This window comes from Zingiber officinale, chromosome 10B, assembly GCF_018446385.1.
Source record: "Zingiber officinale cultivar Zhangliang chromosome 10B, Zo_v1.1, whole genome shotgun sequence".
NCBI classification, from domain to species: Eukaryota; Viridiplantae; Streptophyta; class Magnoliopsida; order Zingiberales; family Zingiberaceae; genus Zingiber; species Zingiber officinale.
In genome coordinates, this window is record NC_056005.1 from 54,793,688 (window position 1) to 54,807,443 (window position 13,756).

General features: G+C 41.1%; 1 protein-coding gene across 2 annotated transcripts in view; it reads left to right on the forward strand.

Moving 5' to 3' along the window:
- The first annotated feature begins 594 nt into the window (after window positions 1-594).
- Window positions 595-13,756, forward strand: part of LOC122029995 — an 86,095-nt gene continuing 72,933 nt past the window's right edge. The window contains exons 1-3 of one of the 2 annotated variants that reach the window (XM_042589146.1): window positions 595-1,084; window positions 1,170-1,369; window positions 1,470-1,530. In XM_042589146.1, the coding sequence (XP_042445080.1) occupies window positions 841-1,084; window positions 1,170-1,369; window positions 1,470-1,530 (505 nt within the window). In that variant the 5' untranslated portion in view covers window positions 595-840. The remainder of the gene's footprint in view (window positions 1,085-1,169; window positions 1,370-1,469; window positions 1,531-13,756) is intronic. The other variant, XM_042589145.1, reaches the window with a different exon arrangement.

The following is a 13,756-nucleotide window of genomic DNA, read 5'->3' on the forward strand; positions in this document are numbered from 1 at the left end:
TTTAGGATTTTTGAGTTATGTTCAGATTTGGATTTGGTTTAGGTTGAGATTTTTTGTAATATCCTCGATTCAATCCGACCCACTCGAATTAACATTCTTACATAACTGTTACAACTATGTGACAGCTCAGTTGTAACAACTACTAAATCATAGCTGCCACAATTATGTAGTAACTATAACTACTTATCATCTATAGATTCATAGCTGCTATAACACGCCTTCGATTTATGATTTAGACATGAAATATAAGCAAGAAATAATAATGAGAATAGTGTAATAAAGAGTAGTTAAATAATTATATATAGGATGAGACATCTTTTTGATAAAAAAAATAAAATGGAACCTCATCGTTACAAATAAATGATGTTTTTTTTTTAAAAAAAAATTTTGTATTATTATTTTTTAAAAAGTTATATAGAATTGTAGCAATACTATACTATTTTTTTTTTTAAATTAGTATAGAAGAATAATATTGTGATACATCATAATTTATTAATTTTTGTTTGAGATCGAAACGTGGTCAATTATCTGTTTCAAAAATAACCAGTCATAAGAAAGAAAAAAAATATTCCTAAAACATCGTTACCCCTGTCTTTTCTCAACTCCACGGCGATGTCAAGAGCTTACCCAATCGATGAATTTTTGGGGTCGAGACTGACAAAAGGTGGCTACCAGTTTGGGCAGAGGCAGGGAAACCTTCCGCCGTTCCGGTTCGCAAGGGGAGAATTTCGAAAGTGCGGGTGGAACTTTTGGGAGAAAGGAAGGCGCGTGGTCTGGAGATTTGCCAAACAAAAGCGATACTTGGAGCCGTAAACCAGGGCCGTGCAGCGGAGTGTTGGAATGGAAAGAACAGTAATAACAATTGATACTTCGTCGGAGATCACTGGTTCGACAACGTCACCGGGTGTTGCACCGGTCGTCCTCTCAGATGATCTGGTGGAGGAGCTCCTACGCTTCACTCTCTCCCTTACTGCTTCCGGGGCAATTGTCACCCTCCCCTTCTCCCTCTCACTCTCCCCTGACTACTGCTCCCACCTCCTGCAGCCTGAACCTTCCGCCCTTCTTCCGTTTCTGCATCCGTTTGGTATATAGGTGTTTAGTTTTCCCATTCCTGAGAAATAACCTTTATCTTTGCTGCTGATTAAAGCGAGATTTGTTACTTTGGCAAGACGGTGATGGGACTAGTGGTGTGCCAGCATATCCCTTGTACAAACACTTGGCGAGAGCGATACGAAGATGCATTGACTCAGGGAATTTCATCAGATCGTTGAGCAATGCTATGCCTTCCATTCCGCTAGAAGAAAAGACAAATCTGAAAGTGAATGAATGGAATAGCCTGATCTCGAACAAGGGATCGGAACTGACCAAGGTGAGCCATGATACTGCCATATTTTGATTTCTTGTCCTTGGTATCATTACCACTCTTATCTATCGGAATTGAATTTGTTCTATTTTGACATCATTTGCAGATGCTTAGCAATGTGGACTTCGAACTCCATGTTAAAGAACCTTTCTTCTCACAGCTGAGAGGTGGCTATTTCCTTTATCCCTGGTTCCTTTTTAAACATCCTTCCCAATTTGGCCAAAGCTGGATGTCTTCCTGAAAAAGCATATAGCTGATAATGCTATTGCACTATTTCTTGTTCCAAAGCATTTAACACCACTTCCTTATACTTTTTCTACATATGTATGTGATTCTATTGCATCAGTATATAACTGATTGTGTTTCTATTGGGATGATTGGCATGATCAAACTGTGATAATAAGCTTTGTCTCTCTTGTCAACTTATGAAGGTGATTTCTTAATGCTTATTAACTAGTACCAATTGTGGTATCATAAACTAAATTTAGAAACCCATGTACTTATCTCTGACACATGGGTGGCACAGTTTATGCTCTTTAAAGAATAAATTGTTCATCCTTTGAGTAAGAATCTCCATTCTTGTATAATTGGAATGACATACAAAATCTTTAGTTATTTTCTATAATTAGTCGTCCAGTTCCATGTATTCTTGTTGAATTGCTCCCAAGTCCCAACTCCCAACACATGTAACACTCCTTAACCAAAAACTACTTGTACTTTATTTATCATCACACATTTTGATGTGATAAAAAATTATGAATCTTTCACAAGTTTATACAATATCTACATGGAGTTCTCTTGTGTTGCTGAATATCTATGCTTTTATCCTTGTGGCTCTAGTGGTTTATTCGTGTCATGATTACAAGATAATGGTCAAACTAATTATCCTAATGACATATGAAACATTATGATAGATTGCAATGGTATAATAGATCTTTTTCTATTTATATTTACTCAACAAAATAAGATTTAACTTTTCTCAACAATTAGGAAAGTTGTTCAGAAATTTTCTGTAGAATGGTAAGTTAGGCTTCCTTAAATTTTTTCAATACCAACAAGAGGAACTAGGAAAGTGGTAGGGGAAGTTTGGGCAAGGTTTTATTTAAATTACTTGGAAGCAATGTGTGCCTTGTAGTTTAACTAGTAACTTTTCTCTTGCAATAATTTTTGAGTATCTAATGATAGATTTGTTAATAAACAGGAACTTAGGGAGTTATTTATAAATATTTTTACTATGATAATTATATAATAGATGGGATGACCTAGATAATATATTGATTTTTTCACTCTATTATTTCACATGGTAGAGAGCTTTATAACATGCACTAATTCCTTCTTCTTTGGTAACTTCTCTAAACCCTATGATTTTTGGTATTTAATTGCTTGCCCGTGACATCTTCAATAATTTATGTGCCATGTCTTATGTTGAACTCTACCTTGTTTTTGCACTCATTTGTGCTTAGGCTATATCTACTATCTTATGTGATCATACATAATGGATGAATGCCATCTTATATCTTCTTTGCATAAATAATTTCTTTATCTTAATCATACGGTTACCTTGTTGCCCATTGACAAAACATCTAGGTGTCCTCTTCCAATAACCCTATGCTTCCTTCTCATCTGATTCTGTCTGAGAGATAAAGAGATGATGATGTGCTGGTGATGATGGCTTGATCACTGACGAAGAGAAGACCTCCTCTGAGAGGGCAATTCCTTCAGATCCTGTGCACACTTAGACGATCTAACAAGGCGTTAGTGACCAAAGACCAGGGAAAAGATCCCTGCAAGACCCTCCTATGCTCAAGTCAGTACGATCTTCGGCGAGTGAAATGAAGAACAATAGTGGATATGCGAGAGCGTAGGTTTCAGATGCAGATGATGCGTACCTTGCCAACGGAGAGGATCCCCTTTATATACCATCTCTCACAACCTCCATGATCCTGAGATGATATCGTGCGTCGGAGTTTGTTAGATGATGGAAAATGTACAATCTGGATAATATGCAGTAACAGTTCGAGGAATCTTTTTGGTACCCACAGATGTACCTTTTTTGCCGTTTATGACTTATACCCTTGATAAAATTGTCGAGGGAGTATGCCGTCATAACTAACCTCCGCAAGAAATGTCCAAGGAATATTCCCTTATACTGTTAAAATATTGTCACTTGTTTGCTGAGTATATTTCGGCCGGTCCTTAAGCCGGTCTATTTGTTTAGTTGATGTACTCTACGCTAAATATATCTCAGCTGGTCCTTAAGCCGACCTCTTTTATTGAACCATTCAGTTGCCTTCTGTATATTTCTTTGCCCTATGTCAGATTAAGCTGCTCAATTATGTTCTGTGCAACATTAATATACTTGCTGGAGAATGGTAGAGTGTATCAGGATCCCGGGAAATTCCTTTGATAATAACAATGTTGTGTCAGAATTCCATTTGGGCGATTGATAATAACATAAATATAAGTGTCGTATGCTCAATCAATCCTTTACTTGACCAGGCGTATGTACACTTTGGTCGGACGCACCCGGAAAGATTTATGAAGCTGAGGGCCTTAAGCCCGGACAGCCGGTCGCATATATGGGAATTGATGAGGTTGAGTGCCTTTAACTCGGCCGGTCTTTATCTGGTCGGTTACACATATGGGAACTGATGAGGTTGAGCGCTTTTATCTCGGCTGGGCTTTATCCAGCCGGTTACACATATGAGAACTGATGAGGCTGAGCGCCTTTGTCCTGGTCGGATTTTATCCGACTGGTTACACATATGGGAGCTGATGAGACTGAGTGCCTTTAACTCGGCAGGTCTTTATCCGACCGGTTACACATGTGAAAACTGATGAGGCTGAGTGCCTTTATCTTGATCGAGCTTTATCCGGCTAGTTGCACATATGGGAATTGATAAGGCTGAGTGTCTTTAACCCGATTGGTCTTTATCTAGCCGGTTACACATGTGGAAACTAATGAGGTTGAGCGCCTTTATCCCGATCGGGTTTTATTTGGCCGGCCGCACATATGGGAATTGATGAGGCTAAGAGCCTTTAACCTGGCCGAATATCCGTACGATCAAAGCGTACATGCTCGCCCTGACTTTAAGATCGAACGAATGCACATGCACATGATTGATATGTTGTATAATGAGTCAGTCATTTCGGCCGCTATGTAAGACCTCCCTAAGATCCGGCCACCCTTGAGACATTATACTCCTTGGTTCGCTCGGCTTAACAACTGACCATCTTCCCCTGGCCGAATTAAAATTCGATATGGTTAACCCAAGGATTTTAACACTGGGAATTGATCCAGGCCAAATGAGGGGATATTATTCCTTTTAGAGTAGGACTATCATGTCATCTTGACTTTGACCGCCACGTCTCCTTCTAGGTCCATCCATCATACCCCGTATCATCATCCATCAAATTCAAAAACAACAAAAAGATGTCTCTTATTTTTTATTTTATTTTTTTGATAGAAATGGGCCCTAGGACCATATCCCACTTATGTAATTATAGATACCACTCAACCATTTGCATGATTTTTCTCTTACTTAGTGGCCTCACTTGCCCATATATTGCATTCTTCTAGATTCCCTAGCCAACCCATTTTCCTCACCATTACATGCCAATCCATTGCTAACCATTGTCTTATTTCTTATATTCTCCTACTGGACATGCAAGTTTCCTTCTCCCTAAATCTTGCACAACTTTAGGTTGTTTGTTTGCACTAAGAAACTTGGAACCCCTTCACGCCATGAGATTTCCAACCTTTGCACGCTTCTTGTATCTAAGCATCAAACACAAAAGTTGGGTTAACTATTTTCATGAAATGCTTGTGGATCTTGTTGGTGCAATTGACCAGTTTTGATATTTGTTTGATAATATGTTTATTGGAGAAAGTTGATCTAGTTGGATACTAGCAAAGGGAAATGAATTGGTGAGAACTCTGAGTAGGTTAATGTTGGCCAGATGCTTGGCAAACAAGTGAGAAGTCCTGATAGTTCAATGACCTAGGTTAAGACAAAGTCTAGTTAGGTAAAGGTTGACACAAAGAGAAAGTCCAAGTAGATCAAGTTTGACCGGATACTTGGCAAGGGAAAAGTCCAGAATAAGGTTGATCAGATATTTGGCAAGGGTAAAATCCATTAAGATTGACTAGATGCTTAGCATGTTAAAGTTTAAGGTTGACTAGATGTATGGCAAAGGTAAAGATCAAGTAAGTTTAGGTTGACCGGATGCTTGACATAGGGAAAATTCTAGGGAGTAAATCCTAGGGAGTGAGAAGTCTCGGAAAATTGAACTTCAAGCAAGTGTGATCGAAATAAGGTTTCCGATAGACTGTGTGTGATCAACCATACTAATGTATTTGAGCGACCGAAGTATTATATTTTGCATTACTACTTTTATTGTGCTAACTCAGTTTTACGGAAAATAGGATTTTCAATTGACCGAAGGTTTATAGAAAATAGGTTTTTTAATCGACTGAACAAGGAGGTCTGGTCGATCGATAATAAGAGATAATGTCGAGCTGGATAAGATCCTTTTGATGGAAAGGAGGGGTTCAGTCGACCGAACCCATATATTAGTCGACTGGACAAAAGGAAACTCTGATCAGATAAAGAGGAGACCTAGTTTGCAAAGGAAATGCTAGATTAGTTGATCGATAGGAAAGATTGGTCGACCGATCAAGCTGATTTCACGGCGTCTCGATTCGATTAGAGGATGCAAACTCGGACATCATTGAGGTTTGGTCGACCAATCAGAGGGATAGTCGACCAATAAAGGCAGAAATCAAGCACCGAATTTGCGGGATCAGATTTGGACCAGTCGACCAATTAGGGGGATTGGTCCACCGATAAAGTCCTATAAAAGCATCTCGAAGTAGAGACTCGACATTAATCATTCTATACTTGATAAAGCTCTCAGAGATTCTGCTTGTGTGATCATGGAAGCGCTAGGAGTAGCGTGCAACTTTCAGGCCTTTTGGTCCAGATCGACACAAGTTTGTTTGTATAATTTATATTACACGCATCTCATTTTATTATTTGTGATTGTATTCACTTTAAGAGGTTTCTTCGCCTTTGGAAGATTTCCGAAAATGAGAAAAAGACTTATGTTGAGTACACAGGTCTTGAATGTAGCACCCCTGAGGGTATAAACTAAGTAAATTCCTTTGTTTATTATCTCTCTTTTAGTTCCTTTATATTCTGCTGTGCATACTAACTTTGATAGAAAAGAAAGAAGAAAAGTGAGCGATGTTCGCCCCCTCTATCACACTTTTTCGTCCTACAATTGGTATTAGAGCTAGACGGGCTCATCATTGGACTAACTGTGTGAGGAGCAGGCTAGACGTATCTTAATTTTTGTAATTTTTTTCCTTTTAATTCATATAAAAGTGGAGAAAATGGAACACAAAAAAATGCTTGGGCGAAACATCTACGACTCTCCACATATGAGATGAACAAATTCAATTTATGGAGGTCACAGATGGGATGGTTCATATTGAGTGATGACTTTGACAACTAGGCTACATTGAAGAAATCGTTGGCTAATTTAGAAGCAAATGCTCTAGAGAGTACTTGAGTCTAGCAAATGCTCTAGAGAGTTAAAGAAGAAGGTGCAAGCTAATGTGAAGGCGATAATCACAATGAAATATATCTCGGCACCTGACCAACTCAAAATAAAATTGGTCCCTTTTAAAATGCCAAGGAACTTTGGAAGAAGCTCATTGAGCTTCATGAAGGTACGCGTGATTCAAGAATAGTTAAGTGATCTATTTTTGAGTAATTGCAAAATAAAGGAGAGAGAAACTATGAGTCAACTTCATGACCATTTAAGGAGATCTTAAAAGGATTCCATGCCATAGCAGAGAGTGTAGACAACTGTTATCTCATAAGGTATGCAATGTAAGCATATCCCCTTGCATAACTTTATAGTTATTTATGGTGGATGTGTATAAGATGTCTAGGGACTTGTAAATTTAAGCTTCATGAACCAGCTAACCTTGTTCTTAAGGCGAAGGGATTATCTTTTGTTGTAGAAAAGAAGAAATTTTGAAAATGGAGAACAAGGTACTTTCATCCAACATAGAGCGTGAAATATGCTTATAGATATAAAGAAACTGTTAGAATAAGTAATGTTAGAATAAGTAAAAGGGGTATTTTTGTCTTTTGGTGTATCTCTTCTTTTCTATATAAAGGCCTAACTCGTGGTATCTCTATATACGAGATTTTAGGTTTTGCTTTGAACATGGTATCAGAGCCAAAACCCTAATTTCTTTTTTTTCTACCACGCCGAATTCCTTACTGTGCCCTAGTTTTTTTTCCTTTTCTCCCGACACCTTCCTCTCACGCCGAAACCCACTCCAAGCCGCGGCATCCGGCGCCGTCGTCCTCGCTGCCCTTCTCTCCACCGCATCCTGACACCTCTCAGTTCCCCCCCTCCTCGCGCCGTGTTGAGCACCAGAAGGACCCCGTTCTGTTTGGCGGCACCGAATCGGACTCTCTTGTTCCGGCTTCTTCTCCTGTTCCGGTTTCTTCCCCGTGGTTCGTCCACAAGGTCCTTGCAGCCGGCTTCGCCACCGATGCCACGCCCTCTTCGGTGTTTTTCTGGTCGGCGTCTTCGTACCTAAGGGCGGCCCATTCGCCGGAGTCCTCATCGAGCCCTCTGGGTCCTCCTCACTGGCGTTGCCATCTTCATTAATCATGTGCCCTCTCGAACACCAGAAGCTAGCTGCTGTTCCCATGCCCTAAAGCGATCTCTCGCTGCTTTCTTTCGAGCAGCCTTTGCCGCTGTTGGTTGTCTTCTGCCTGTCACCAGCAGCCAACAAGTTCTATTCATGGCTACCTCTGGCGCCCCGAAACCAGATCTCAATCTTTACCAACCATATCACTGCACCCCTTTCTTCCGAGCAGTTGGATGGTAAGAATTATGTCTCTTGGGCATCTCACATTGAGCTTTGGCTTGTTGGACAGGGATATGAGACACATCTCACTCAAACTGAAGAAGATGTTCTAGTTGCCGATCGTCCTCTATGGAAGAAAATTGACGCTCAGTTGTGTTGTATTATCCGAGCTACGATTCATCCATCTCTTAGGAATGTCTTTCGTACTCACAAAACCTGCAAAACCGTTTGGACACAGGCTCAACAACTCTTTACAAACACCTCTCGGCGACTCTATCAGGTTTGTGAAGATCTCATGACCATTCTCAGTGGCCATCAGATTAAGGATTCAATGTCAATGTATCTGGGTTCGGTTTCTAGCCTTCTTTGTGACTTTAATGAATTGCTACCGCCAGCAGCCACTCCTGTTGAAGAGCTTGAAAATCGGAAGAAATTTTTTATGTCTCTGGCTTTATATGGTTTGCCCACAGATTATTCTCATATTCGTGATCAGATCCTAGGCAGCCCCACCGAAGCTACCATGGACAATACCTGGGCGACTCTCCTCCGTGTCCTGGCCAAAGTCTTGACAATGCCTCCTTCAGTGTTCGTTGACTCGTCGGCTTTGGTCTCTCGACGCAACAACAGACCTCCACCTCACAAGGGTGGCAAAGGGCGTCCTTGGTGTGATCATTGCCACCGACCGGGACACACGATTGATAAGTGCTGGAGTTTACATGGCCGACCGCCTCGCGCTGCTCAGATTATTCAGAGTTCTGTTGCTTCCGTAGCTTCTGCTTCACAATTAACACCGGAGCCGACCCCACTTCCTTCCTATAATGACTTTCTAAAATGGTTTGAGGATCGACAGGCTTCTGATTCCACTGCTACTGTTGCACATGCTGGTAATTCCTTTGCTGGCATATCTCGCTCTTCAGATTCTTGGGTTCTTGATTCAGGGGCCACCGATCATATCACTGGTAATGATTCCCTATTTTCTTCTCTTACTACTTCCGGTTACTTACCAATGGTCACCATGGCCAATGGTTCCCAAACTCAGTCTCAGGGTATTGGTATTGTTCATCCTTCTTCGTCTCTTTCCATTCATAATGTTCTTTATCTTCCCGGAGCTCCATTTAATTTGTTATCAATAAGTCAACTTACTAGGTCTCTTGATTGTGTCATTTCTTTTACTAAAACATCTGTCTCCTTACAGGACCGGAGTACGGGGAGGATGATTGACTTCGGATGTGAGTCTCATGGCCTTTATCGGCTTCAACAACCCTCTCTTGTTGGTTCGGCGGCGGCATCTCCACTTCTTATTCATGCTCAGTTGGGGCATCCAGGTCTTGATAAATTGAAACAATTACATCCTAGTCTTTCTCACTTAGAGTCTTTGTCTTGTGAGTCATGTCAGTTAGGTAAGCATGTTCGTAGTTCTTTTTCTCCTCGCACTGTGAGTCGGGCTACGCCCCCCTTTGCCTTGGTTCATTCTGATGTTTGGGGTCCGAGTCGTGTTCCTTCTACATTGGGATCACGATATTTTATTACTTTTATAGACGATTTCTCTCGTTGTACATGGTTATATTTGATGAAGGAGCGTTCAGAATTGTTTTATATTTTTCAATCTTTTTTTCATGAAATAAAAACTCAGTTTGGTATTTCTCTTCGTACTTTGCAAAGTGATAATGCACGTGAGTATCTTTCTACTCAGTTTCGTTCTTTCTTGGCATCCCATGGTGTACTGCATCACACATCTTGCCCTCATACCCCACAACAGAATGGAGTTGCAGAACGCAAGAATCGTCATCTCCTTGTGACCACTCGGACTCTTCTTCTCCATTCTCATGTCCCTCTTCAGTTTTGGGGTGATGCCGTACTTACCGCATGTTATCTCATCAATCGCATGCCTTCATCCACTCTTCAGGGCAAAATACCTCATCATATCCTTTACCCTCGTCATCCTCTTTATCCTTTACCACCTCGGGTCTTTGGTTCTATATGCTTTGCTCATGATCTTGATCCTAGCATTGATAAACTCTCTCCCCGGTCTCATAAGTGTGTTTTCCTTGGGTATCCACGGTCTCAGAAAGGGTACAAGTGTTATTTCCCTACTCTTCGCCGGTACTTCATCTCTGCTGATGTCACATTCTTTGATTCAGTTTCATTTTTCGGGCCTTCCGCTTCCCAGCCCGAGGTTTCTCCCTCTCCACCAACACCAGTGACTATCTTTTGTCTCCTAGAGGCGTCTCTGTCATCCCCAGTTTCGTCTCCTCCTTTACAGGTTTATCAGCGTCGTTCCCGTTCTGCTTTGCCGCCGACCAACACTGACGTTGCCGTAGACACATCTCTGGAGCCAAGTCCTTCGCCAGTTCCTCCGGTCCCATCTGCTGACTCTGATATTCTTATTGCACTTCGAAAGGGTATGCGTTCCACTCGTAATCCTTCTCCTCACTATGTTTCTTTGAGTTATCATCGTCTTTCTCCTTCCTATTATTATTGTCTGTCTTCCTTGTCGTTTGTTTCTCTTCCAAAGACTGCAGGTGATGCCTTTGCCAATCCAGGATGGAAACAGGCTATGCTTGATGAAATGAGTGCCTTACAGAGCAGTGGGACTTGGGACCTCGTTCCTCTACCTATTGGGAAGTCGGTGGTTGGTTGTCGATGGGTGTTTACGGTGAAGGTTGGTGTAGACGGCACGGTTGATCGGCTTAAGGTTCGTCTTGTTGCTAAAGGCTATACTCAGGTATTTGGATTGGATTATGGGGACACCTTTTCTCTTGTTGCCAAGATGTCTTCTGTGCGTCTTTTTCTGTCTATTGCCGCAATTCGCCATTGGCCCTTTCATCAGTTGGACATAAAAAATGCATTCTTACATGGTGACCTGTTCGAGGAAGTCTACATGGAGCAACCTCCGTGTTTTGTTGCTCAGGGGGAGTCTTCTGGTCTTGTATGTCGCTTGCGGAAATCTTTATATGGTCTCAAGCAGTCACCCAGAGCATGGTTCAGTAGATTTAGTACCGTAATTCAACAGTTTGGCATGACTCGAAGCGAGGCTGATCATTTTGTTTTTTATCGCCACTCATCTACTGGTTGCATCTATGTAGTGGTTTATGTTAATGATATTGTCATCACAGGTAATGATCATCTTGGGATTTCACAAGTAAAACAACATCTTTTCAGACATTTCCAGACAAAAGATCTTGGCAAACTCAAATATTTTCTAGGGATAGAAGTGGCACAGTCTAAAGATGGAATCATTATATCCCAAAGGAAGTATGCAATGGATATTCTGGAAGAAACAAGAATGTTAAACTCAAAGACAGTCAACAATCCCATGGATCCTAATGTCAAGCTCCTACCAAATCAGGGGGAGCCTCTTTCAGATCCTAAACGGTACAGGCGATTGGTGGAGTAACTAAGCTACCTTACTGTCACTCGTTCGGATATCTCATTTGCAGTAAGTGTAGTACGTCAGTTTCTTAGCTCTCCATGCAAAGAACATTGGGATGCAGTGACTCGCATTGTTCGATATATCAGGGGTGCACCAGGAAAGGGTCTTTTATATGAAGACAAAAGACATACTCAAGTCGTAGGGTATTCTGATGCAGATTGGGCAGGATCTCCCTCTGATAGAAGATCCACTTCTGGATTTTGTATATCTGTCGGAGGTAACCTTATTTCTTGGAAAAGTAAAAAACAGAATGTTGTGGCAAGATCCAGTGCAGAGGCAGAATATCGAGCTATGACTATTGCTAGTTAAGAATTTATATGGTTAAAACAGTTGCTTCAGGAACTAAGGTTTGGAGAGGTTACACAAATGTCACTCATATGTGACAACCAGGCCGCTATGCATATTGCCTCAAATCCAGTCTTCCATGAGAGAACAAAGCATATTGAAGTTGACTGTCACTTTGTCAGAGAGAAAGTCATATATGGAGAAATATCTACTAGTTTTGTCAACTCAAATGATCAGCTAGCAGATATATTCACTAAATCACTTAGAGGTCCCCGGATTGACTACATATGTAACAAGCTTGGTGTATATGATCTATATTCTCAAGCTTGAGGGGGAGTGTTAGAATAAGTAATGTTAAAATAAGTAAAGGGGTATTTTTGTCTTTTGGTGTATCTCTTCTTTTCTATATAAAGGCCTAACTCGTTGTATCTCTATACACGAGATTTTAGGTTTTGCTTTGAACAGAAACAAGCAAATTGATGGTATATCAAAGTCAAATATGGTTTTGCTGTAATAGGAATGGACATTAAAAGATGGAGTGCTTGGAGATGCACGAACAAAAAGAGAAGACTAAGGAGAAGAAAACTTTAAAAGTCATGTGGGACGATTCTTCTTCATCATAATCTGTGGATGAAGAACTTTGTGAGGTAACCTGGAACATGACATTCATGGCCATTGATGATCAAGTATCAAGTGACGAGGAACAAACTTCATCAGGTGAAGAAGCATCATCTTCATGTGAAATGTGAAGAAGGGTCTTCACGAGTTGAAAAAGTTGAGAAAGAGAATGCTCTTTTGAAGTGGATAACTTGAAGTTCATCATTATTGAGTAAAAAGGGTGCCCAATGTGTAATGCTGGGTATAAGATTGAGCACCAACTTGAGGCAATTGACTAAGGTGTCAAATAGGGAGTTGGTGAAGGGCATATCAAACATCCAATTTCACAAAGACAATTTGTGATGCATGTTAAATCGGTAAGCAAGCTAAGGCTACCTATAAACGGAAAAATTTGGTAAACACTCCCATGCCTCTTGAATGATTACATTTAGATTTGTTTAATAGTCATGGAGTAGCTTTAATTAATGGTAATATATATTGCTTGGTAATTATAGATTTTTTGATTGCACTAGGTTTGTTTGGGTGAATTTCATGAGAGATAAGGATGAAACCTTAGAACAAATAGTTAGTTACTGCAAAAGAGTAGAGAATGGGAAGAATCTTAAAATCAACCGGATCTAGAGTGTTTACAGTGGAGAATTCGAATTCGAGAACATCAAATTTTAAAAAAATTTACAAGGAAAGAGGATATAAGTATAAGTTTTCTTATCTAGAACACTTTCACAAAATGGGGTGGTGGATAGAAAAAATTAGTGTTCTAAATGGCGGTCGAGGAGGCCGCCTAGGCGTTGCCTAGGTGGGCGGTGGACATTAACTGCACCGCCTCAAGTTGAGGTGATGCTTTAGGCAGTAACTTACATTCTTCCACCACCGCCACGTCTGGAGTCTCCGCTGCTACCGTTTCGTCACTGCGACACATCCGGATGCATGACTTGGACCTGACGATGAGTTCGGATGTGTTGCGCGAGCCCGGACGCGGCTTTTGGGCCTTGTAACACGTTCGGACGCGTCTCACAAGCCCAGACGTGTCGCCCGAGCTTGGCAACGGGCCGGAAGCATTGCTCGGGCCCAACGATAGGGCTCGACATGTTACTCAGGCCAATGACGCGTCCAAACTCGTCGTGCGGTCTCGACGATATGTCAAACTCGTCGCCCAAAAACA